We start from the raw sequence: 26479 nt of genomic DNA on the forward strand, positions 1-26479 counted from the left end.
AAAATTGCAGAGGCCTGTTACAAAATGACCAACTTCACAGAACTCAGTTCAAACAGAAATTCTATGATTGTACTGGCTGTGTAGAATATTTTCAATCTTTCACAAGTGTTTTATATTCCGAGGTCTCCCCCCTGCCACTAAATAAAAATGATATGTATTCCACATTTCGGCATGAAATTGAACAAGTAGCTTTCTCTTTGACGTAAGTGTCAGGGTCTGACCTGTGGAAGTGCAGTTTATGTGGCTACTTTTTATTCAAAGGCCCACCACATTGAGAGTGGGCGGGGGAAATGCAGTGGAGATGTATTGGTATTAGGAGGCAGCACAGTCTATTTTCTGAATATGTCAGGTTAGGATTGAAACCCTTGCCCTTAAATAGAACTCTCCTCCCCCAACACACACGGTGCTATCAACAGGCAGTATGCAGGACCACATCTAACTTCAACTGCACAAATCATTCGGAATTGCTGCTCACATGCTCACTGTTTGCCAGCAGCAAGAACCTTAGGTACAAATATCACAGAGCAAAACGTTACAAGGAGATACTTGTTTCTCATGGCAGTACTGCATCTTAGTCTGCATCGGCACAGATTGTGGAATCAGTTTTTAAAGCACTCTTCACGCTAGATCAGCTTGAGAGTGAGAATATTTTAAAGCGGGTAAACACTGAATCATTATCACAATTAGAGAATCAGTTAATTGGACAGATTAATTGGGCAACTTGTTCAGGATGGTCAAGTTAAATAGGAGACAAATGGAACCTTTGTCAGCCAGCTCTGAACTGCTGAATGTGAAGCTGTTTCTAACGATAGCAAATTTAGATGGCAAATCTCCTCTGTGCAGTAGGTGTAGCGGAACAGTAAATAAATGATAGAGTTTATGATTTCACTGCAATTAGTGTATTTGGTGTTCTGTCATTATTTAATGTTGAGTCATTAATAAATCTCAAATCAACTGAATATATGCAAAACAAAATGATCATACAGCTTAAGACCTACTATAGATTTATATTATGTTAGTTAATGTTAGAACATACAAATACAATATTCATCAACAACTAATTTCATGCACTTAGGTGTTTTGAAACTCAGCAAAATTTATGCAGTTAAGAGACCTGAGAGTAATGAATGAGTTTTGAGAAAGGGCCACATCCAAAGAATTAACTTAAATGACCTGTTATACATTTCCAGAATTTGAAATTGCTGCTACAAACAGTAAATGCAACCAATTGTATTTATTTGCAATTTGGCATAATGGCAACACAGTTGTTGGAAATATACAGCAGATTCATCAACATCTGGGTGTACTGCATACCATTTATTCCCTAGGAAGTCTGAAATATTTACTCCACCCCTGCAAAACAATGTTAATTTTTGACATGAATGACAGGTAGAGGGCTTAAGGCTTTAACTTTCATGGTTAAAGAAATAACATCTGATATGAATGGATATTCATTTTTTAAAAACACCTAGCCGGTACAGAAATGGGTGTTTCCAATAATCCTGTAGATCCTTTGTAGCTTCAGGTACCAAATACAAAAAGGGTAAAGCAGAGGAACAAAAACACAGAAACTGATATTGTTTAATTGAATATTTGCCGACATGAATCACTGAATTTTTCCATGCCACTCAAAAATAGATTTGCCCCACCAACAGCTTTACACATTGCTATCAAATACAGAGGCACTGTTGATTTTCAGATTATCCTACACAGCCTTAGAGCTTTGCGTCCATCAGATAGTAAACACTGCAGAATCCTTAAGGTGGCCTTCAATAAGACAGCAGCCTGGTTTGTTAGTTTAGGCTCAGCCCTTTAAAAGCAGCTTTCCACTAAATATTAAATTCCTCTCTAATATTACGATTTAGGGTAATTTTGTTGGGAAGAAACCATTTATCTAAAAGTTAGAAATGTTTATTAAATTATCAGTCATTCTTAAAAGCTTCTGGCTTGCAGTTGCACATATAGATTTACTGCCATGGTTTGAATAAAGGTGATTATTTACTGTCCGGGGATCTGATTTAATGCAGAAGTTACTATTTTGCATAATTTGAGTGTAACCCATATCTGTAGCATGCACCAGTCTATTTAACATTATAAATTATTAGCCTTAAAATCACACTTTTGTTTTCAGATTAACCAATTACATGGTTAAATCTATGAGCATGTTGAGTTAGCTGTTCTCAACAGGACCTTGCTGTAAGAAAGCTAAAATTACCCTCAACAGCCCAACTGAGGGAGCTAACAATCAACCCAGGTTCTCTCTCCAGGTCATTACCCACTGACCCTGGTTGAAACGCACACCAGTGGACATCAAATAAGGTTGACACTGGCTATAATTGCCACCCCCATGTCTGTCTCCATGGGATAGGTCATCAGCCTGTCACCAAAGGCTAGAGCTTGAGGGACGCCACTCCACATCAAGCGTGGCTGACCAGGAGTCCCTCCCATGTGTACCACCTGACACAGGCATATCAGAATGATTTGCACATTGATAATCAACCTGTTTTGGGTGCATCATGACACACCTTCATTGGCCGTCCAGTCTTGGGGTGGGACTCGAACCCGGAGCTTCTGGCTCAGAGGCAGAGACGCTACCAGCTGCACCACAGGACCTCCCACTCCCCACCCCCATGACCTGATCACTTGCTGACATTTACTAACAAGCATCACATCTGAAAAAATGGCCACCTGAACGAGACCCGGTAGGGTGACTGGAGACTCCAGGAAAGAGTCATCACATTCAGAAGGGAAGAGTAGAGACCTGTGTCATGTACAATTATTCTGTGATTGATTATGGGAGTCTGTTTACTATTGACGCTCACTGTGCTTGATTGGTTAAAACTGGGTTGGTCTCAGGAAAGTAAATAAACTGCAGAAAGAGCAAGAAGCCTGAGTTAGAAGGATGGAGTGGACATTTTCAAGCACTGTAAATAAAACCTGTTACACACATAGGGCAGAATATTACGGTTGGCGTGCAGGAGCGCACCTGACACACCCCAGCGTGATATGACGCACGATGATGTCGAGCGTGCGTACCAACGTCACCGCGCACTCGTGCGATATTTTGTTCAGCAGACGCATGCCTGAGTCGGCTGCGTGCCCGCCGATTATTGAAAGGCCATGAACGAGCTCATTAAAATCAAATTTACGCTGCCCCATCCAACCTTACGGTTGGCGGGCAGGGAAAAGGCCAAGCGGCCTTTGCGTTTTTTAGGAAACCTCATCCACGAGCGGGATGAGGTTTCCTAAAGCTAATAAACATTAACCGAAAACTTTATTTTTCGATTAAGAACATGTCCCAGCTCGTGTGACAGGGTCACATGAGGGGAAACGATTTTTAAAGTTTTTACTGTCTTCATTAATTTTTTTTATAAAGCGCTTCAACTGCGCGCCAGGCCTGGCTCTCCCTCCTCCCCCTGCCCGCACAGGTAGCGCTGAGCACTCCCGCTCACGACCCATGCACAGCGGACCTTAATTGGGCCGCCCACGTGAAATTGCGGAGCGCAGCCAATCGCGGGCGGCCATAGGCTTCCCGAATGTCTCCATCCACTTGCGCTGAGCCCACCCAACAAGGGAAAAATTCTGGCCATAGTGTCATTGCTGCATGTAAATCGCCTGGAAGAGTAAGGGTGAAAATTAAGTGACAAATGATGACTGGATGCAATGTTTGTCCTGCATTTGATTATTTGTTAAACAAGATATATTAGTACACAAACTAAATAAAGTAATTCTGGATCTTGGTCATTATAGCGCTATAGATAGTTGCATGGCCAATATGTGGATTTAATGCTCAGGAATATATTTCACCAACAGAATGAGGGAAAGTGTACACAACAGATGATCGGAGATGTATACCATCTCAAATAAAGGCTTCCAATACATGGCGAGCAACAAAAAAAAAGCATTATCCTCTACCCCCCCAAACACCATCCCCATCAAAAACACAGGCTGCATAAAACTGAAACCAAAACCAAACAAGCAACACAAGCTCTGGAAAGATTTTTAAAGTGAATTTCACAGAATCACAGAATCTTAACAGCACAGAAAGAGGCCATTCAGCCTATCGAGGCTGCACGGCTCTGCAAATGAGCATTATGACCTAGTGCCATTGCCCTGCCTTTTCCCCGTACCCCTGCACATTGTTTCTATTCAAATAATCATCCAATGCCCTCTTGAATGCCTCGATTGAACCTGCCTCCGCCACACTTCCAGACAGTGCATTCCAGACCCGAACCACTCGTTGTGAGAAAAAGTTTGCTCTCACATCACATTTGCTTCTTTTGCAAATCACTTTAAATCTGTGCCCTCTGGTTCTTGATCCTTTTATAAGCGGGAACAGCTTCTCCCGATCTACTCTGACCAGCCCCCTCATTATTTTGAACATCTCTATCAAATATCCTCTTAGCCTTCTTCTCTCCATGGAGAACAGTCCCAACCTCTCCAATCTATCTTCATAACTGAAGTTTCTCATCCCTGAAACCATTTTTGTAAACCTCTTCTGCACCCGCTCCAATGTGTTCACATCCTTCCTATAATCTGGCGCCCAAACTGTACACAATACTCCAGCTGCAGTCTAACGAGTATCTTATTTAAGTTCAGCATAACCTCCTTGTTCTTGTACTTTAGACCCCCATTAATAAAACCCAGGATACTGTATGCTTTATTAACTGCTTTCTCCACCTGTCCTATCACCTTCAATGATCTATGCATCTATGCACATATACACCCAAGTCTTTCTGCTCCTGCACCCCCTGCAAAATTTCATTCCTTATTTTATATTGTCTGTCCATGTTCTTCCTATCAAAATGCATCACCTCACACTTCTCCACATTGAACTTCATCTTCCACCGATCTGCCCACTCCACCAACTTGTCTATGTCCTTTCAAAGTTCTACAATGTCCCCCTCACAGCTTACAACACTCCCAAACTTCATATCATCCACACACCAAGATCTAGATAATTAATATACAGCAGGAAAAGCAAGTGTCCCAATACCGACCCCTGGGGAACTCCGCTACAAACCTTCCTCCAGCCCAAAAAATATTCATTGACCATTACTCTCTGGTTCCTATTTTTCAGCCAATTTTGTATCCACATTGCTAGAAAGTAATAAACTCCTTCTTTACTGCAAATAATTGCTTTGGAGGAATGGTAGGGGTTTGTTTTATACACAGGAACATAGGAATATAGGACTTACGAGCCTCAATGACCCAGCCTTCACTGCTTTCTGGAGAAGAGAATTCCACAGACTAATGACTCTCTGAGAGAAAAAAAATACTCCCCATCTCCATCTTAAATGGCAGAACTTATTTTTAAACTGTCTGGTCTCTCCTACAAGTGGAAACATCCTCCTGGTATCTACCCTGTCAAGTCCCCTCAGCATCTTACATGTTTCAATAAGATCACCTCTCATTCTCCAATGGGTATAGGCCCAACCTGCTCAGGCTTTCTTCATACAATAAGCCCCTCACCCCAGGAACCTTCTCTGAACTGCTTCTTACACAATTAAATCTTTTATTCAAATAAGGAGACAAAAACTGTGCACAATATTCCAGATGTGGTCTCACCATGGCCCTGTACAGCTGCAGTAAAACTTCCCTATTTTTATATTTCATTTTCCTTTGCAATAAATGCCAACATGCCATTTGCCTTCCTAGTCTCTTGCTGTGTCCGCATATTAACTTTGTGTGATTCAGGACACCCAGATCCCTCTGTACCATTGAGTTCTGTAATCTCTCTCCATTTGAATAGTATACTGCTTTTCTATTCTTCCTGCCAAAGTGGACAAGTTCACATTATACTCCATCTGCCAAATTTTTACCCACTCACTTAACCTGCCTATATCCCTGTGTAGACTCTTTACCTCCTCTTGATGACTTACTTTCCTACCTATCTTGGTGTCATTGGTAAATTTAGCTACCATACATTTGGACCTTTCATCCAAATCATTAATGTAGATTCTCAAAGTTTGAGGCCCCAGCATTGATTCCTGTGGAACTTCACTTGATACAGTTTGCCAACCTGAAAAAGACCCATTTATCCCTACTCTCTGCTTCCTGTTAGCCAACCAATCCTTTATCCATGCTAATATGTTACCACCTACACAATGTAACCTTATCTTGTGTAGTAACCTTTGATGTGGCACCTTATCAAATGCCTTCTGGAAACCCAAGTACACCACACCTACAGCTTCCCCTTTACCTTGTTACTTCCACAAAAAACTCTAATAAATTAATTAAACATGATTTTCCTTTCACAAGCTCATATTGACTCTGTTTTAACCAAATTATGGTTTTCTAAGTATCCTGCTATAACCTCCTTAATAATGGATACTAACAATTTCCCTATGACAGATGTTAGGCTAACTGGCCTATAGTTTCCTGCTTCCTGTCTCCCTCCGTTCTTAAATAAAGGTGTTATATTAGCTATTTTGCATCTACTGGGACTCTTCCAGAATCTACAGAATTTTGGATGATTATCACCAATGCATCTATCTCTGCAGCCACTTCTTTTAAGACCTAGGATTTAGACCATCTGGTCCTTGTGACTTGTCAGCCTTTAGGTCTAATAGTTTTCCCAGCACCTTTTCCCTGGTGATGGTGATTGCTTTAAGTTTCTCTCTCCCATTCACCTCTTGGTTTTCAAGTACATTTGGGAGTCTTCCACACTGTAGACAGACACCGTACCTGTTCAACATTGTTGTCATTTCTTTGTTTCCATTAGTAATTTCCCGGACTCACATTCTAGAGAACCAAAGCCAGCTTTAGTTACTCATTTCCTATTTGAATACTTGTAGAAGCTTGCTGTCTGTTTTTATATTACCAGTTAGCCTTCTCTCATACTCTTCTTTCTCCCTCTTTTATAGTCATTCTTTGCTGGTTTTTAAAATTTGACCAATCTTCTGACCTAATCTTTACAGGTTTGTACAGTGTTTCTTTCAATTTGATACTATCCTTAACTTCCTTATTTAGCCATGGATGATGCATCCTTCTCAAAGAGCCTTTCTTTCTCACTGGGATAAATCTTTGCTGCAAGTTATTAACTATCTCCTTAAAAGTCTGCCATTGCATCTCTTCTGTCATACCGTTTAACCTAGTTGCCCAGTTCACTTTAGCTAGATCTGCTTTCATACCCTTACTTTAAACCTTTATTCAGGTTTAAAACACCAGCCTTAGACCCACACTTCTCCTCTCTAAACTGAACATGAAAATCTATCATGTTATGATCACTGTCGCCTAGAGGCTCCTTTACTACGAGGTTGATTGATTGATCCTATCTCATTACTCATTACAGGTCCAGAATAGCCTGCTTCCTGATTGGCTCTAGAACATACTACTATAAGAAACTGCTGCAGATATACCCTCTGAACTCATTTTCCAGGCTACCTTTGCCAATCTGTTCTGCTCAATCTACATGTAGATTAAAGTCACTCATGATTATTGTGGTACCTTTCTTACTCACCCAATTTCTGTCTTCCTGTACACTCTATGCTACCATGTAACTACTGTTAGGGGGCCTATAAACTACTCCCATATGTGACTTATTACCTTTACCATTTCTTATTTCTACCCAAACTGATTTTATATCTTGCTCTTTTGAGCCAAGGTCATCTCTCACTACTGTACTAATGACATCCTTCATTAACAAAGCTACCCCACCACCTTTTCCAAGTTTCCTATCATTTCAAAATGTCAAATACCCTTCAATATTCAGGTCCAAGCCTTGGTCACCTTACAACTATGTCTTTGTAATGGCTATCAAGTCATATATATTTATTTCTACCTGGACTAACAATTCATCCACTTTGTTACAAATGCTGCACACATTCAGACACAGAGCCTTTAGCTTTGCCTTTTTATCATTTTTGCAATCTGCAATCCATCGCTGTGGAGAGGTATATGCCTACTTCTGAATGAGAACCAACAAACCAACAACGTGAGGAGAAGGATGCCAAGTAACTAGCAGAAACAGGGCAGGCACTGCAGAAAGTAACAGATCCTGTGAGCTCTGAGTAGTTATTCCTGAGGTCTGCCACTGTGTATTCATTTTTTGTAACCAACCTGCCTGTTGTTTATCTTGTCACGAGGCCAAGCCCCTTTATTTTTGAAAATATGATTTTTCAACTTTCCACTGACTATAAATTTTGCAATTTGATCTGAGACAGAGCAAATTGCTTAAAAATGCAAGGCATATTCCAAAGTGAAGATGAAAAATAAACAAATCACTCTCGGGGGAGTGCGAAGAGAGATACATTTCCTATAATCCAGGCACCCATTGAAACTCGTAACTGTCTAAGGAAGAGACATTAGAAATACAAAGTACTGGATATTGAACCAACGGTTATCACAGGCAGGCACACACAAAACCTTTTGGAAATACACAATGTGTGAAGTATTTAAAGGCACGGTTGCCCAGCCACTTGAGAGAGATTGCAAATGACCCAGGGGGTGTCAAGAAAGTCTTCTGCAGAGGAAACAGGCTTAAGGCTGCTCTCTCTCCATCTCTCTCTTTTGGAATAAATGTGTCACCTCATTCAAGAAGCCAATTCTTCCAGAAACCTACCAAATAACTGAGATCTCATAATAATTGTGACATCTTCTACATCGGACTGCACCCAGGAAATCGGCTAACTCAAATCAGCCGCAGCATTTTAAAATCTATGCCGCAAGGAAAATCAAAGGACACTTAACTGCATATTCTTTTACCTTTTTTTAATTGGACTCTAGCTCATCTTATTTCTGGTGTGTGTGTGTGTGTGTGTGTGTGTGTGTGTGTGTGTGTGTGAACGCCTGCATGCAATGCTTGATGTCACCTTTTGATTACTTTTCTTGGGATTAGTGGGTAATAGATTTGCTCATTCTTTCAAGAAAACCTTGTTTGATTGGCTCCTTATTGCTCACAGTTTAAATAGTTAAATACATTCTGATTTGGAAAAGGCATATCCTCATATAAAAGAAACGTAAACCTTTGTTGTGACCAAGGTGGTTGAGTAGAGGGGAACCAGTTCACCCCTTCTCACCTGCTTGTAACAATCTGCTAAACAAATTACATCAAAGCTTAAAAAAGGTGTGTTCCATGTTTATGGAAAATAATGGCAAAGGTGTGGCATTGTGCCTGCTCCTTGTCATATTGCACTCATGATTTTACGATGTTCTATTCCTACCTGATATACTCCAAAAAGAAATGGTATGAAAGGTTTCAAGAAGTTACAGGACGTGCTTGTGATTGAGCCGGGCGCTTGCCTCTATGAGCTGGGCATCCTGGTAGTTCTACATTTACATCAATAGCCTGTCCTACTTTATCCGGGGTGAGATGGTTTGGAAAGGATGTGGAGAGCGGCGGGGACTTCAGTTTTAAAAGGACGCAGAGAGCGGCAGAGGCTTCAGTTTAAAAAAGGCACGGAGAGCAGGAGAGACTTCAGGTTGGAAAGGGTGCAGAGAGCGGCGGGGACTTCAGTTTGGGTACCTTGGTGGGAGTCGAAGCAGAGCAGAGCAGAAAGTCGGGAGCTGTGGAGCACCTATAAATACAGATCAAGGATTCGAGGAGCGGAGATGAAGAGCGCCTATAAATGCAGACTGGGGATTTGAATGAGGAGCGGAGCTGAAATGTGCCTATAAATACAGACCAGTGATTCGAGTGAGGAGCGGAGCTGAAGAGTATCTATAAATACAAACCGGGGATTCGAGTGAGAAGCAGAGCTGAAGAGTGCCTATAAATACAGGCTGGGGATTGGAATGAGGAGCAGAACTGAAGAGCGCACTGTTTCACTGTTGCAGCTGCTGTGAAGCTGCAGTCCAGGAAAAAGCACCTGACATCACAGGAAGCTAGTAAGCTGCCTGGCTGGTAAGTGCTCAGTCTAAGGGACAGTGTGTGAGAAACCAGTTTAGAACAGGCGAGTTAAGGTAGACCTATAAATAAAAAGAACTAAAATTTTTAAATAATAAACCAAAATTTGATAACTTTAAAATTAAAATCAAACAATAAAGATTAAAAAAGCAATAAAAATAAAGTAATTTAAACAAACATTTAAAACGCATACCTTGTAGTTAAGCATATAACCTTTAGTTGTCAGTGGTAATAGCATTCAATAAACACAATAAGTTGTAGCATACGTAGAAAGAAAGTAATTAAAGTAAATGAACTAAATAACATAAGTTGGAATGGCGGGACAGGTGTTATGTTGCAGCTGTGAGATGTGGGAGTTTTTGGATGCCAAGGTGATCCATGACAAACACGTCTGTAGGAAGTGTAAGCAGCCTGAGGAATTCCGGATCAGGATTATTGATCTGGAAGCTGAAATGCAGACACTGCACAACATAAGGGAGGAGGAGAAATACATGGATACTTTTTTCCAAAAGACAGCCACACCTCTTAGAAGAGGGTCATCTGTTTTAGTCAGCAGTGAGGGACAGGAGGATGTGGCTGTCAGTGAGGCAGGTAATGGGACCGAGCAGACAGTAGGGGAGGAGCCTCAGACTTTGCAAATGTCAAACAGTGTGGATAAAAGCAAAGTCTGCAAGGTGGATGAGCTGGCTGGCCATGGCACAGTGGTACAGGAAGCTATTCAAGTTGGGGAAGCAAAAAGGAATGTAGTGGTAGCAGGGGATAGTATAGTGAGGGGGATTGACACTGTTCTCTGCAGCAAAGAGCGAGAATCCAGATGGCTATGTTGCCTGCCCAGTGTCAGGGTTTGGGGCATCTGCTCAGGGCTGGAGAGGAACTTGCAGTGGGAGGGAGAGGAACTTGCAGTGGGAGGGAGAGGAACTTGCAGTGGGAGGGAGAGGATCCAGTTGTCATGGTTCATGTAGATACCAATGACATAGGTAGAACTGGGAAAGAGGTTCTGCAAAGTCAGTATGAGGTGCTAGGTACCAAATTAAGAAGCAGAACCTCAAAGGTAATAATCTCTGGATTATTACCTGAACCGTGTGCAAATCGGCATAGGGAAAATAAGATTGGAGAGGCGAATGCGTGGCTTAAAGACTGGTGTGGGAGAAGCAGGTTCTGGTTTGTGGGCACTGGCATCAGTGCTGGGGAAAGTGGGGGCTGTACTGTTGGGACGGTTTACACCTGAACCGTGCTGGGACGAGTGTCCTCGCAAATCGCATAACTAGGGAAGTGGAGAGGGCTTTAAACTAAACAAGAGGGGTGAGGGATCAAGTTTGGGTAGAGTTAGCAATTCAAGGTGTAGAGTCAAGACAGGAGAGCAAAATAATAATATGAGAAATGAGGGTCAGAGGATGGCAGGAAGCGACAGAGAGAACAAACCTAAGAATACATCAACAGTCAAGACTAAATGTTACAAAGGTAACAAAAAGACAAAACTGAAGGCTCTCTATCAGAATGCACGTAGCATCCATAACAAAGTAAATGAATTGATGGCGCACATTGAATTAAATAAATATGATCTGATAGCAATCACGGAAATGTGGCTGCAGGATGACAAAGATTGGGTCCTTAATACTGAAGGGCACGTAACATTCAAGAAGAATAGGAAGCTAGGTAAATGTGGAGGGGTAGCACTGTTAATCAAACAGGGCATTGGTGCTTCAGTTAGAGATGAACTTGGTTTAGGAGATCAGGACGTAGAATCGGTTTGGGTGGAGATGAGGAATAGTAGGGGAAAAAAGTCATTAGTGATAGTGGTCTACAGGCCCCCTAACAGTAGCCACAGTGTAGGACAAAGTATTCAAGAGAAAATATTGTGTACTTGTGATAAAGGGATGGCAATAATCATGGGTGATTTTAATCTACACGTAAACTGGAAAAATCAGATTGGCAGTAGTAGCCTGGATGAGGAGTTCTTAGAATGCTTTCGAAATAGTTTCTTAGAGCAGCATATTCTGGAACCAACCAGAGAGCAAGTTATGTTAGATTTGTTATTGTGTAACGTGACAAGATTAATTAATGACCTCAGAGTAAAGGCACCCCTAGGTAGCAGCGACCACAATATGATTGAATTTTACATCCAGTTTGAAAGGGAGAAGAGTGGGTCTAGGACTAGTATCTTAAACTTGAATACAGGCAACTGGGTGGGGATGAAAGCTGAGCTAGCTGAAGTGAACTGGGAAACTAGGCTAGAGGACAAATCAATACAGAAGCAGTGGCAGATATTTAAGGGGACATTTCAGAGTATTCAGAATAAGTACATTCCTACTATAAAGAAAAAGTATCAGGGGAGGACCCACCATCTGTGGTTAACTAAAGATGTTAAAGAAAACATCGAACTTATGGAAAAAGCATACACCTCCACAAAGATGAGTGGCAGGACAGATGATTGGGCAGAATATAAAGAATGGCAGAGAATGAATAAAAGGTTAATTAGGAGAAATAAATTAGAGTACGAGAGGAAGCTAGCTAGAAATGTAAAAATGGATAGCAAGAGTTTCTACAGGCATTTAAAAAGGAAAAGTGTAAGTAAAGTGAGTATTGGTCCTCTAGAGAGTGACAGTGGGGAGTTAATAGTAGATAATAAGGAAAAGGCGGAAGAAATGAACAAATATTTTGCTTCTGTGTTCACTACAGAGGATACAAAAACATTCCAGTAATAACTGCAAAGCAGGAGGTGAACGGGAGAAAGGAACTTGGTGAAATTGAGATCACTAGGGAAAAGGTACTGGGCAAATTGATGGAGCTGCAGGCTGGCAAATCTCCGGGTCCTGATGGACTACATCCTAGGGTCTTAAAAGAGGTGGCTATTGAGGTAGTCGATGTGCTGGTGTTAATTTTCCAAAACTCCCTAGATTCTGGAAGGGTTCCATCAGATTGGAAAGTAGCATATATAACCCTTCTATTCAAGAAGGGAGGGAGGCAGAAAACAGGAAACTATAGGCCAGTTAGCTTGACATCTGTCATGGGGAAGTTATTAGAATCAATAATTAAGGAGGTTATAGCTGGACACTTAGAAGAGCTCAAGGCAACAGGTAAGAGTCAGCATGGTTTTGTGAAAGGAAAATCATGTTTAAGCAATTTATTGGCGTTTTTTGAAGGAGTAACATACACAGTGGATAAAGGGGAGCCTGTAGACATACTGTACTTGGATTTCCAGAAGGCATTTGATAAGGTGCCACATCAAAGATTATTACGGAAAATAAAAGCGCATGGTGTAGTGGGTAATATATTAGCATGGATAGAAGATTGGCTGGCTGGCAGAAAGCAGAGAGTATGCATAAATGGGTCTTTTTCTGATTGGCAGGATGTGACGAGTGGAGTCCCACAGGGGTCTGTGCTGGGGCCTCAACTTTTTTTACATCAATGACTTAGATGAGGGGAGTAAAGACATGGTAGGTAAAATTTGCAAATGACACAAAGATAGGTAGGAAAGTATGTTGTGAAGAGGACATGAGGAGGTTGCAGATGGATTTTGATAGGTTGAGTAAGTGGACAAAGATCTGGCAAATGGAGTTTAATGTGGGAAAATGTGAAGTTGTTCCCTTTGGCAGGAAGAACAAAAAAGCAGAATATTACTTAAATGGAGAACAGCTGCATAATGCTGAGTTGCAGAGGGATCTAGGTGTTCCAGTACATGACTCACATAAAATTAGTATGCAGGTGCAGCAAATAATTAAGAAGGCTAATGGAATGCTATGCTTCAGCTATACAGGGCATTAGTGAGACCAAACCTCAAATACTGTGTGCAGTTTTAGCCTCTTTATTTCAGGAAGGATGTGAATACATTGGAGGCAGTTCAAAAGAGGTTTACTAGATTGATACCTGGAATGAGTGGGTTGTCTTATGAGGAAAGGTTGGACAGACTGGGATTGGAGTTTAGAAGATTGAAGGATGATTTGATTGAGGTATTCAAGATCCTGAACGGCCTTGCCAAGGTGAACGGTCGAAAGGATGTTTCCTCTTGTGGGTGAGTCCACAACTAGGGGGCACTGTTTTAAAATTAGGGGTCGCCCTTTTAGGACAGAGATGAGGAGAAATTTTTTCTCTCAGAGGGTTGTGCGACTTTGGAACTCTCTGCCTCAGAAGGTGGTGGAGGTGGGGTCATTGAATATTTTTAAGGCAGAAGTAGATAGATTTTTGTTAGGCAAGGGAGTCAAAGGTTATCGGGGTTAGATGGGAATGTGGAAATCGAAACACAAGAAGATCAGCCATGATCTTATTGAATGGCGGAGCAGGCTCGAGGGGCCGAATGGTCTACTCCTGTCCCTATTACTCATGTTCTTATATTTTTATCTGTGGGGACTTCCTTGCAATTACCAGCTCCAACTGTGCAGACAAGGGACAGCCAGCAAGCTGACAGCCATCCACTTATTCCTGTGCATGCGCCTACATGCTGCAGCTGGAGGCTGAGACCTCATGTCTCTGCTCAATCACGGACTGAAGCACTGCTGTGAGGTCTCTGAACCCCTTACTCCCGGTTCCCTGAATTCTGAGCTCCACCATGTTGAATCCAGCAATGGTCACATTATGGAGTGTGGGCCATCAGCCGGATAATTGCTGCCTGTAAGGTTTCCCCGGAAGATGCCAGTGATCCTAGTCAGGGGCAGTCTGCAGTCAGAAAACCCTTTTTGCAAGGCATCACCAACTGTTTGCATCATGCTCTGCATGAAGCTAATTTACTGGTGCACTTGGTTGTGATTTTGAAGGAGCCTCCATTACTTTGACAGCCTGGGAAATCTGAAGATGGAGGAACTTGGACAGGAAAGCAATGATTCTAAACTTCCAATGGGAAGCAGCTAGCAATTCTGCAGTAGCTTGTGTGCAGTGATGCATCCTCTGATTCTTCCTCTGTATTATATCTGATTTAAGGTGCTTGGTCGAAGGATTAGCGGGGACATGAGGAAAAACTTCTTCACCCAGAGGGCAGTGGGTGTTTGGAATTTGCTGCCTGGTTTTGTGGTGGAGGCATTAACCCTCAACTCATTTAAATCTGGATGCGCACCTAAAGTGCTGTGAACTGCAAGGCTACGGACCAAGTGCTGGAAGTTGGGATTAAAACTGTCAGCTAGTTTTTTTTATTTTTTCTTTATCGGCTGGTGCAGACACGATGGGCTGAATGGCCTCTTTCTGTGCTCTAACTTTTCTAGGGTTCCATGGTTCTATATGCTGGCTTCTGAAGTAGGTTCCTGGGCTGGTGTCTGCTTTAGGTGGATGCACTGTTGTAAAGCAGCTCCTTCTCAAGTGGTTTGTCCTATAGTTCTGCTGTCTCTGTACCAAGGAAAAGAGTGAGTGGTTGCACAGAAAGTAACCTTCCTTCCTTCACACAAGCTGGAAAACAATTGATTGCATAGGTAAGGCAGGGGATTTTGATTGCATACTCCAATGTATGTTCTTCTCATACAGTTTGTGTCTCTTCCCCAGCTGCAAGTCACGCTTGCACATACTGTTTTGCATCCACATGATTTTAAAGAGGTAAGGAATTTGGTCTGTCAGCATCTTCTACAGGGCTGTACTCAAGATCATACTGCTGCAAACGTTCAAAATCGACCCAGACATGTCCCTAACAATAGCCGACATTACATATAAAAGGCAAATCTTGCATTCATATTGCGCTTTTCTTAATTATCAGATATGTTAAAGTGCTTTACAGCCAATTGCGTACTCTTTTTTTAGTGTTGTAATGTTGTCACTGCAGCTAATTGTACACAGCAAGCTCCCCATTAACAGCAATGTGATAACAGCCAGATAACCTGTTTTTGTGATGTTGACAGAGGGGTAAATATTGGCCAGGGCACCAGGGATAACTCCCCTGCTCTTCTTCAAATTGGTGTCATGGGATCTTTAACTTCCACTTGAGCAGACAGACGGGGCCTCAGTTTAGTGTACCACCAACAGTGCAGCACTCCCTCAGTACTGCACTGGATTACCAGAGCAACATTTATGCTCAAGCCCCATGGGACTTGAACTCAGGGCCTTGTGATTCAGAAGCAAGAGTGCTCCCAACATGAGTCTGGGCTGATAGACAAATCAGATGTAGAGGAGGTGTCTCCTACTCACCATGGTCTCTCGGAACATTTTTGATTGTTTTCAGTGGTTGGAGTGAATTTTTCCAGAGCTGCATCCCTATCCTTTGTTAAATGGAGGCTGGGCTTTTCCTCTCTTTCATTGCTTTTCCCAGAAGATTGAAAATTGCATGGCTGGCTGGTGGGAGGGGGGTTAGAGGCAATACTGTATACAATCAGCCTGTGCCTAACTTGCACCATGACAATATGATTCAGGCTTGATTAACCACGGGACTTTTCGTATCTGTTATTTCTGTGTGTTCTTTTCACAGTATCACAGTATCTTTACAGTGCAGAAGGAAGCCATTCGGCCCATCAAGTCTGCACTGGCTCTCTAGAAGAGTATTCCACCTAGTCCTACTCCCCTGCCTTATTCCCGTAACCTTGCACATTCTCTCTTTTCAGGTAATAATCCACTTCCCTTTTGAATACCTTGATCGAACCTGCCTTCATCACCCTTTCAGGGAGTTTGTCCAAGACTCCAACCACCCTCTGGTGAAAAAATATTTCCTCACATCACATTTACCCCTTTTGCCAATTATTTTGAATCTGTGCCCTCTAGTTCTTGATATTCTCTTGAGTGAGAACACTTTCTCACTATTTACCCTGTCCCTATCCCTCTGAATCTTGAATACCCCTACCAAGGCTCCTCTCAGCTTTCTTTCCTCCAAGGAAAACAGCCCAAGCTCGCCAATCTCTCCTTATAGGTACAGTTCTTCATCCCTGGAATCTTTCTTGTGAATCTCCTCTGTACTCCCGCCAATGCCTTCATATCCTTCCTCAAGTATGGCGCCCAGAACTGGATGCAGTACTCCAGATGAGGCCTAACTAGTGTCTTACCCTTTAGAAGCTCTCCCTTTATTTTGTACTTTCTCGCCATATCTTTCCTGTCAAAATGAATCACCTCACACTTCTCTGCATTGAACTTCATCTGCCACTTGTCTGCCAAATCCACTAACCTGTTTATGTCTTTTTGAAGTTCAAGACTATCTCCATCACAGTTAACAACATTTCCAATCATCTGCAAATTTTGAAATCATGCCCTGCACACCACAGTCCAGGTCATTAATAAATATCAGGACGAGCAAGGGTCCCAACACTGATGCCCGAGAAACTCCACTACAAACCTTCCTCCAATCTGAAAAACAACCATTTATCACTAGTCTCTGTTTCCTGTCACTCAGCCAATTCCTTATCCAAGTGCCTACATTCCCTTTTATTCCATGACCTAGAATTTTGCTCACAAGTCTGTTGTGTGGCACTGTATCAAATGCCTTTTGAAAATCCATATACACCACATCAACAGCGTTTCCTTTATCAACCTTCTCTGTTTTCTCTGTTACCTCCTCAAAAAACTCCAGCAAGTTAGTTAAACATGATTTTCCCTTGATGAATACATGCTGGCTTTCCTTAATTATCCTACACATGTCTAAGTGACTATTGATTTCATTCCGTACTGTAGTTTCCAAAAGTTTCCCTACCACTGAGGTTAAACTGACTGGCCTGTAGTTGCTAGTTTTACCCTTGCATCCCTTTTTGAACAAGGGTGTAACATTCACAATTCTCCAGTCTTCCAGCACCTCCCCTGTGTCTAAAGAAGACTGGAAGATTGTCACTAATGCTCTGGAATTTTCACTCCCACTTCCCTCAGTACCCTTGGATGCATCTCATCCAGTCCTGGTACCTTGTCTATTCTAAGTAATGATAGCCTTTCCAACACCTCTTTCCTTTCAATTATAAGTTCTTCTAGTGTACCGGTCTCTCACCTTGGTCTGGGTAGCAAGTTCCTATGTTTTCCATGTTAGAAGTAAATGTAATAATTTTGTGTAATGCATTTTAGGATCCAGCACAGTTTCATGGATCTACATATTATCTAGTCATACCATAACATGAGGTGAGGTTGTAACAATGAAAATGCCTTGATATATGAACTGGACACTGTAATCTTGTATGTGCTCCCACATGTGCTTCACCTTTCTTCCAGAAAATTCCTTATCAGTTCATCTTGTTGCCACCTCATGACTATGATCTGCAGGTCATCTTTGGTAAATCATGGTTTCCGTTTTCTGCCTTTTCTTCAATTTCTTCCTAGCGTTGTCCACCCCACATGCAGCACAACTTATAGCAGTTAAGTAGCCATTTAGCCAGCTAAATAACATCACTGCTGGTGCTTTTCAGATTCGATAACTAGTTGTGCACCTTAATGCTTCTGAACTTCCAAAAGTTCACCGGGTACACTTGTGTGTTCTTGTGTGGGAAAAAAATGGACAAAAAATGTTTTCTCCAAAAGTTTCTTCCCCATGGTAATTCATGAACCTTTGATGATAGCCACCATATGCAACACCAGCAGCCCCAGGATGCAGATGTGCGGAGAATTGCGGCCTGCTGTGCTGGGGAGAGGATGGGGTTGGTGGGGGGGTGGAGGATGTGGGGGGTGGGGGGGAAGATGAAAACCTTCTGATTGGCTGCCAAAAGTTTGGCCAATGCACTGTGGCATCATTCAAAATGCCCAGCTAGTACTCCCACCTGAAACAGGCAGGAAGCTTGTTAAAATATTTAAATCAAGGTCTTTTTGGAGCCAGTGAGCAGGTAATCCCCACCCATTGTGCACTTGTGTTCCAGTAAAAAACAAATCACCAAGTTGCTTCCTAGCATGTTGTAAACGTACCACTACCTTCCCCAATTATCTTGGCAAATAGCTACCTTATGAAGTATAGTGCTATCATGACATATATCCATATCTGTCAAAACAGAAGGCAAATTTCATAACTATTAAACTATCAACAAGATTCTTATTTACTGTCAGGTCGCCAACTCATTATCCTGATCATAAACATTTTCTATGATAATAAGTACTTCTCAAGATTTTGTCCTTAGAAGGGGAGGCAGTGGTGTAGTGTTAATGGGTGGAATTCTCCCATCCCGCCCGTGGCAAGTTTCGTGGCGGGCAGGAGCGGAGAATCCTGTGTGAGGCAAAACGTCGGAAACCCACCATCGTAAAAACAGGCCGCAGTCCTCACGACAGTGTTTTCATGGCAGGTCGGTTATCCCGCCAACTAGTGGCGCAAACGCAATTTGCATTCATTAGCACGTCACGAACGCTCATTAAAACAGCTGCCTGCCAGAATCTTGCCACACCTTCCAACCTTCCGACACACCAGCGGGAAACTACCTCAACGTTAAACCTGTCTGAAAAGGGGTGGCATGCACAAGTTGGACCTCAGTTCGTGGGTAACTTCGAGGTGAGTGGAACATACCTGCCATAGCACTGCGTCAGTCTTGTTGCTGGGACTGTAGGGTTGCTCTGCTCCTTCTCTTTGCCTTCATTGTTCCAAGGGCCTGTGGTACTCATGCAGTCCTCCACTTTCAGAAACTAGCACTCCAACCATGGGTGAGCTGTGAGGCAAGGGTCAGGCTGATGAGTACAAGGGGGGGCAATGTGGAGGGAAGGTTGTGGAATGCCAGTCAGGGGGGAGGGTGAACATAAGGGGGGCCTTTCTGCTCTCGCCCTCTAACCTCTTGTTGCTGCCGGAGTCAGCAGGAGTCTGCTTAGAAAGAAAGGAGGAAGACCTCTTTGCAATGAAAGCCACTTAAAACCAATGACTTCATTAGCACTGTTAAAGGGCTACTCAGAACTCAGTGGCTTCACATCACACTCACTGCATCTCAAGTGTAACACATAGGAATGGAGAATTTGGGAATGCAAGCAATAGTGAGGGAGACATAGTTGCATCATATGTGGCATTCCATCAATGAAGGCCTGTCACATGTTTACTAGATGTAACACTCCTAATGGGCCATAGGGCATCCACTCGTTGACCAAGAGCATCTGATTGGTCAGTAATATGCCACATCAGAGATTGGAGCACAGAGCTAGGTTGAGTCACATATGATGTTACATATCTGCGATGGTCACCTCGATGTGTGCGTGAGTGTCTCAGGGACAAGGCGGCATCAGCCATCATGTAAGTAGGGCAGGAAAAACTATGGATCCTTACAGTCTCCAAATGTGTCAACCTCTGAGCTTCATGTTCTTGCCCCTTGAATCATTAATGTCTTCAATGTTTCCTTTCAGAGAGAAGGCAAAAGCAGAAATGGATCCAGGGCTCATTCTGCCTTTGTCAGAGACCTAATGTAATGGAGGAGGCGAAGGAGGGAGAGGCATCTCCATGTGCAGCTCCAGAAGGAGGGACATGGTCAAGCGGAGTCAGAGCATGAACAGGAGGGTCAGGAGGAGAGACCCAGACAATGGGGGCGACTCGCCAGACCTAAGGTTTATCATCCAAGAGTCTCTTATTTACAAATGAGTGAGAGGCAATGCCATGCACATCTGCGCTTGTCCCGAGCTCTGGTACATCACATGTGCCACATTCTTCATGAAGACCTGACACCTTGTGGAGTTGGAGAGTGTCCCATGTCAGTGGCTTTGTAGTGACCGCAGCACTCCATTTCTTGGCCTCTGGTTCTTTCCAAGGATCAACAGGGGATCTGTGTGGCATCTCTCAGTCCTCAACACATTGATGCATAAAGGAGGTCACAGATGCCCTTTACAGAAAGGCCACTCAATATGTCAGGTTTATTCTGGATGAAGATAGCCAGGCTGCGAGATTCACCGGCTTCGCCGCCATCTCAGGCTTCCCAAGAGTGCAGGGTGCAATAGACGGCACCCATGTGGCTATACGGGCTCCATGGCAGCAGGCCCTAATGTTTATAAACCGCAAGGGCTATCATTCCATCAATGTACAACTGGTGTGTGATCACCGGAAGCACATACTGCACGTTTGTGCACGGTACCTAGGAGTTGCCAATGACTCCTACATCCTGAGTCACTCCCAGGTGCCTGAGATTTTCGAGGGGCCATTACATCTGCAGGGATGGCTGCTTGGGGACAAGGGGTACCCACTGAAACGTTCGCTGATGACATCGGTGAGCCGCCCGCAGAGTCGTTCCAAGGAAAGGTACAACGCTGCTCACAGCTCCACATGCGCCCTTATAGAGCAGACCATAGGGCTTCTGAAGATGTGTTTCAGATGTTTGGACCGCTCGGGTGGCTCACTCCAATACACTCTCAACAGGGTTTCCCGCATCATCGCAGTGTGCTGTGCCCTCCGCTACCTGGAAATGCAAAGAGGTGACCCCATGCCAGAGGATAAGCTGGATGAGGATGAGAGCTCATTAGGGGATGAAGATCGGGAAGCCCAGGAACCTCAGGAGGCTGAAGGTCAGTTTAAGCGTGATCACGCCATGGAGGAAGGAAGACGTCACAGATCTGCCTGTGATACGTTAATCGCTGACAGGTTCCAGGAAGAGTCAAGTCAAGTGAGGGAGTGTGGCCACATCTCTTCAAGCCTGGACCTTCGAACCCGCCAGCTGGCGGTGGGCGGATGAATCAGCTCCCGACCCGCCTGGTGATTCAGAGTGAAACGCGCCTCCACATCATTAATGAGGCTCCAAGTGCAGAATTGGGCGCGAGTTGCCGCCATTACAGACAGCGGGCTGGGCACGGCCAAAACCGCCCCCCACCACACTTAGTTCCATTGTGGGAGAATTCCGGCCAGTGTCACTGGGCTAGTAAACCAGAGGCCCAGGCTAATGTTCTGGGGACACCGGTTCGAATCTCACCAGGGCAGCTGGCGGAATTTAAATTCAAACAATAAATCTGGAATATAAAGACGCTAGTCTCAGAAATGGTGACCATGAAACCATCGTCCAGAGTAAAAACCTATACGTTCCACTAACATCCTTCAGGGAAGGAAATCTGCTGTCCTTACCTGGTCTGTGACTCCAGACCCCTACAGCAATGTGGTTGATTCTTAACTGCCCCCTGCAATGGCCTAGCAAGGCACTCAGTTCCAGGCAATTAGGGACGGGCAACAATTGCTACCAGCGACACCCATTTCCCATTAAAGAAAAATGTTGTCCTTTTATGCCAAATATGAATAAAATATAATTAGACAGGGTGTATTTGGGCTACCAGTTCTTTCATATGCTGCCCCCACTCACTACAGGTTTTGCATGATTAGGGGAGAAAGCTCATCGGCAGATCGCCAAACAGAAAATTCCCTCGGCTGTTGCTATTGCTTTTATAAATCCTGCATAATCTGAATAACCAGCTCGCTGTTAAGACCACAGAGAAGATACTTGTATTTGATAAAACAACGTTGTGTATTCAAATTTTAGTGTCACATTAATAAACTGTAGATCAGAGCTCCTCAAATGTGCGGAAGTGAGATATTATTCAACAATCCTTCAGGGGGAATGTTCGAAACGACTGTGTGGAATATCCTGTTGTGCCAACCGTGACTTACTGCAGAAAACAAAGGCCAGGCTGGGCGATCACCGCCCACGATTGGCTCCACGCCGTCATTTTGCGTGGCCGAGCCAATTGAGGCTCGCCCAACGTAGTACGCGGCCAGCAGCGCTCAGCGCGACCTGTGGGGGTAGGGGGGAGGAAGGAGAGTCAGGGCCAGCGCTCTTTCGTACATGTGCATGAAAGAGCGCAGCAATTTCCCTGAGGCACGGAGCTGCCTTAGGGAGATTGAATGGATATTAAAAGGATTGAATAAATGATTTAAAAATGTATTTAAACATGTCCCCTCATGTGTCTGTGCCACATGAATTGGGACATGTTTTTATATTTATGAACATCTATTTATTTATTTAATAAAAGCTTCAGGAAACCTCATCCCGCTTGTGGATGAGGTTTCCTGAAAAACGCGAAGGCCGCTCGGGCTTTTCACCTGCCCCCCGCCAACCTTAAGGTTGGACGGGCAGCGTTCAAAAGTGCTTCAATTCATTTCTTAATGGCCTTAATAGGTCGTTTACATTTCGGCGGGTGCGCAGCTGACTCTGGCGCACCCTCTGCCAAACGAAATATCGCGATGGCGCGCAATGACGTCAGGAGGCACGCCCGACATCATTGCGCGTCATTTTACGCGTCATTGTGTTAGGCCCGCCCCTGCACGCTGACCAGGAAATTTTGCCCGAAATGTCTGACTGATGAAAGTTGATCTGAGCTGTCAGTTAGATTTTGTGACGGACATGATATCCAGATAGAATATTAAAAATAACTTAAGCCTGCCTGTACTTTTCCATTATAAATTCCTATCCCCACATTTATAATGGAATCTGCCTAAATAAACTCACCACACAGGCTCCCACAAAGGTGATGCTTCACTGCAGCGTGACACCTTTACATGGGCCATTCTTGTTATCAGTATGGGCACAGGGGTTTATAATGGAAATATAAATATTGTACATCAGCATGCTCTGATGCCCTGCCCTTCACCTTTAGGTTACACTTGTTCTTGACTCCCCATAAGCATCACCCTGGGAGACTGAGTAGTACTCGAAAAATATATACACGCAACAATGATTTCCAGCCATTATCATCTCAAGATTTAAATGGTGTCCTCTGAAATTACAAAGCTGTATATTCATTCCCAATCTATAGGACTTGTTCCACGATCCCATGACCCCCTTTGGGGATATACACTTGAAGGGAGCATAGGATGGAGTTAGGGCTATAACACAGTCATGCACCTTCACCAATCTGTGCTCTCATTGAGTGTGGTTCCCTGCTGGAAATACGGGATAGGGGAAACCACAAGGCATATTTTATGGCATTTATTAAGTACTTATAAAATTGTGTTTTAGAAAAGCCAATTGGGTTTCCAAAGTAATTTAAATTTTAGTGAACCTGTAGGAACATTCCAATTTTAACTGGTTATCACATTTACTAAGAGCAAATTTCATGCATTAAGCTATGCAGCCCATTGTCAGAAATGCTATTCACGTCTTGTTAACATTTGAAAGAAAAATGGATGAAGGCTCTCTGGTCCTTTGTGCTTTTCGAATATTAGGAAGATTTGCAGTCATTTTCCTGATGAAGAACTGCAGATTAACCCTAAAGACATGAGAATTAAATAGAAAACGACATTCTTTTATTCTAAGGAAGTAGTAAAAAAAAATATGAACGCTCAGTGCATTCTATTCACTGGGGAAAATACCTTCTAGGGGAATCTCCCAATCACTTAATTAAAGCACTATCGATATTCATAACAAGAATGATCAAATACCGAAATGAATAAGCTTGGGGTAATTCATGGCATTTTCCAATCAAGGTCTCTTCTATTAGCAGCACTACAGTTGCAAATATTCCACATCAAAAATGCTTTACTATAGGCAAGGGCTAAGATTTAATCACATTTCTGTTGTATTAGAGTAGTGAACTCTACTGTTCTTACCTTATTGTATAATGCGTTTCATTCCCCTTGGACAGAAAAGGCATTCTCATCTGTATGTTGACTAACAAGATGACAGATAGCAAATAGGATGTCATTTCTGACTGAAAGTTTCCATCTGCTTCATCATTCAGGGTCTCCTCCACAGAGACAGTGTAAGCTTGGGTAATATTTGAGACTTGTTTTGCAAGTTCCACAACTTTATTTGATATCTTGCTGCAGAATACATAGTCCTTTGTCATCTCCCGATTGACTTGATACCATCCCGGCAAAAGGAGAGACAAGTAATCATCCTGTGACAAAAGGCCAAAGGATACTGGACAGCAAGGCTCAAACATACCCAGATGCTTCATGCAGAGCTCATCCAGATCTCTATCCACACCCCAGGGAAAGAGGCAGGAAATTAGTAACTTAGCTGTGTCTCTGGCCATATTAACATCCATTTTTTTCACTGCTGATGTTGTAACCCTTTTAGTACGCTTGGGTTTAGTTTTTTGCTTGCTAATTCCAGCACCTTCCCTCGCAAGTCCACTTGTACTATTCTCACTATAAAATAAATGTTCACGGACTAAATCTTTTACTGAACCATTTGCCTGGCACGGAGATGCTGTTGTCTTGTTTCTTTTTAAAGACATTGGTTGTTTTTTGCCATCAATATTAGTTAGTCTCTTTAACGTCTCATGGCTTTGAACAGTATTCTGTAATTTGGGTTCTTTCTCTTGATATGAGAGCAGCTGTTCACAAATGGTACTGATGTCAAACAGTAAAACGTGGATGATGCTATCACTCCATTTCGTCTTCACAGGCAGCACGGTGAATGGCTGCAGAGTAGGTTCTGGAAATGCAAACTGCAATGTAAAAGGAAAAATAAGGTTTATTGAGATGAATTACGAGTAAATACAAAGGCTCAAAGAGGGAAAAATGGAGGAAAATAATGGCAGTCACAAAACATGCAGTGTCTGTGAAAGGAATTAAAAACAAATGAACTGGGCTCTCTTGATGACCAGGAGTGTTCTGTGAACAAAAACAAAAATACCTGGAAAAACTCAGCAGGTCTGACAGCATCTGCAGAGAGGGGTTACAGTTGACGTTTCAAGTCCGTATGACCCTTCATCAGAACTAAGACGTATAGAAATGAGATGAAATATAAGCTGGTAGAAGGGGGTGGGACAGGAGAGCTCGATAGGGGGCCAGTGATAGGTGATCTGCGCTGAATTAACTCATTTCAGCCACAGGTGTTGCAGCTGACTGTAACCCTCCTCGGTGAGCGAGGGTTAAAAATATTAAACAATCAGCCAATGCTCCTGCTCCCAATCGCTACCCAGCCACCACTGCTGATAATGTACGCTTGTGGATGTGGTGTGAGGACAAGATCAGTTTAAGCTCAGATGTTCCTCGCAGTTGAGTGACGTGCAAACACTCAGTGTCAAGGGTTAATAATGGCCACTTGGGCGAGATACCCCATAGAATTGCACTCTGGCAAGAAGTCAGGGCCTGCAAGGGGTGTACAAAAGTAGGGAAGAGAATAAAGCCTGCAAAGGAAGGTGGGTGGAAATGACTGCTAGCGAATGTTACAAAGGAACACTTAGCAAATTCATCAGCTATTATCTGTCTGCTATATAGTTAAAATAATGGGTTAATGCGGCAGACATAGGAATGTCATATAAACACATTAAGAATTGTGTGTTTTTTATGCCCAAAGTTATTTGCACTCTACAGCATGTGTTCTAATTTTTTTTTTCATTAAATTGATTTGAACTTTTTAAGTCAGGCTTATCCTCTTTGTGATCACACACTGGAAGCTAACAATCAGCACAGATGCTGTCCTGCAGTAAGTTCTGCCATCAGCTTTTCAACATATGCACTCACCTTCCCTCCAGCTATGCTGAAACAATGGCTAACAGCTTCCTCCACTACTGAGCTTGTATGAGCCATCACTTGTAAAAACATTACCATTGAGCTCAGATTTTAATTAACTGCAGCCTTTTTTGACCAAAGACGTCACTAATGAACCTGAGCGGTGAAAAACTTGTTGGAAAGCCCAAATCAACAGGGCATACATAATAATTGCATAAACATTTACAGTTCAAAGCTTAATTTGCGCAGTGCTCATTAGAAAGAAAAGCGCACCTTGATTATATGCAATTTGGCAGCTCATTATCACTGCTAAATATTGATGCTCATGGCTTGCCTCTGGCAAAATGCCAGATTCCTTAAACTCAGTTTCAGAAATTTACATTAAACTTCATTGTTCAAAACATTTTGCAACAAATCTCATAGCT

General features: G+C 43.0%; 1 protein-coding gene across 1 annotated transcript in view; it reads right to left on the minus strand.

The window, feature by feature from the left end:
* Nucleotides 1-26479, minus strand: part of LOC144668154 (WD repeat-containing protein 72-like) — a 168211-nt gene that overhangs the window by 2647 nt on the left and 139085 nt on the right. The window contains exon 14 of the mRNA XM_078529908.1: nucleotides 24201-25045. Coding sequence (XP_078386034.1) covers nucleotides 24201-25045 — 845 coding nt within the window. The remainder of the gene's footprint in view (nucleotides 1-24200; nucleotides 25046-26479) is intronic.

The sequence above is a fragment of the Cetorhinus maximus genome, chromosome 26 (genome assembly GCF_964194155.1).
Source record: "Cetorhinus maximus chromosome 26, sCetMax3.hap1.1, whole genome shotgun sequence".
NCBI classification, from domain to species: domain Eukaryota; kingdom Metazoa; phylum Chordata; class Chondrichthyes; order Lamniformes; family Cetorhinidae; genus Cetorhinus; species Cetorhinus maximus.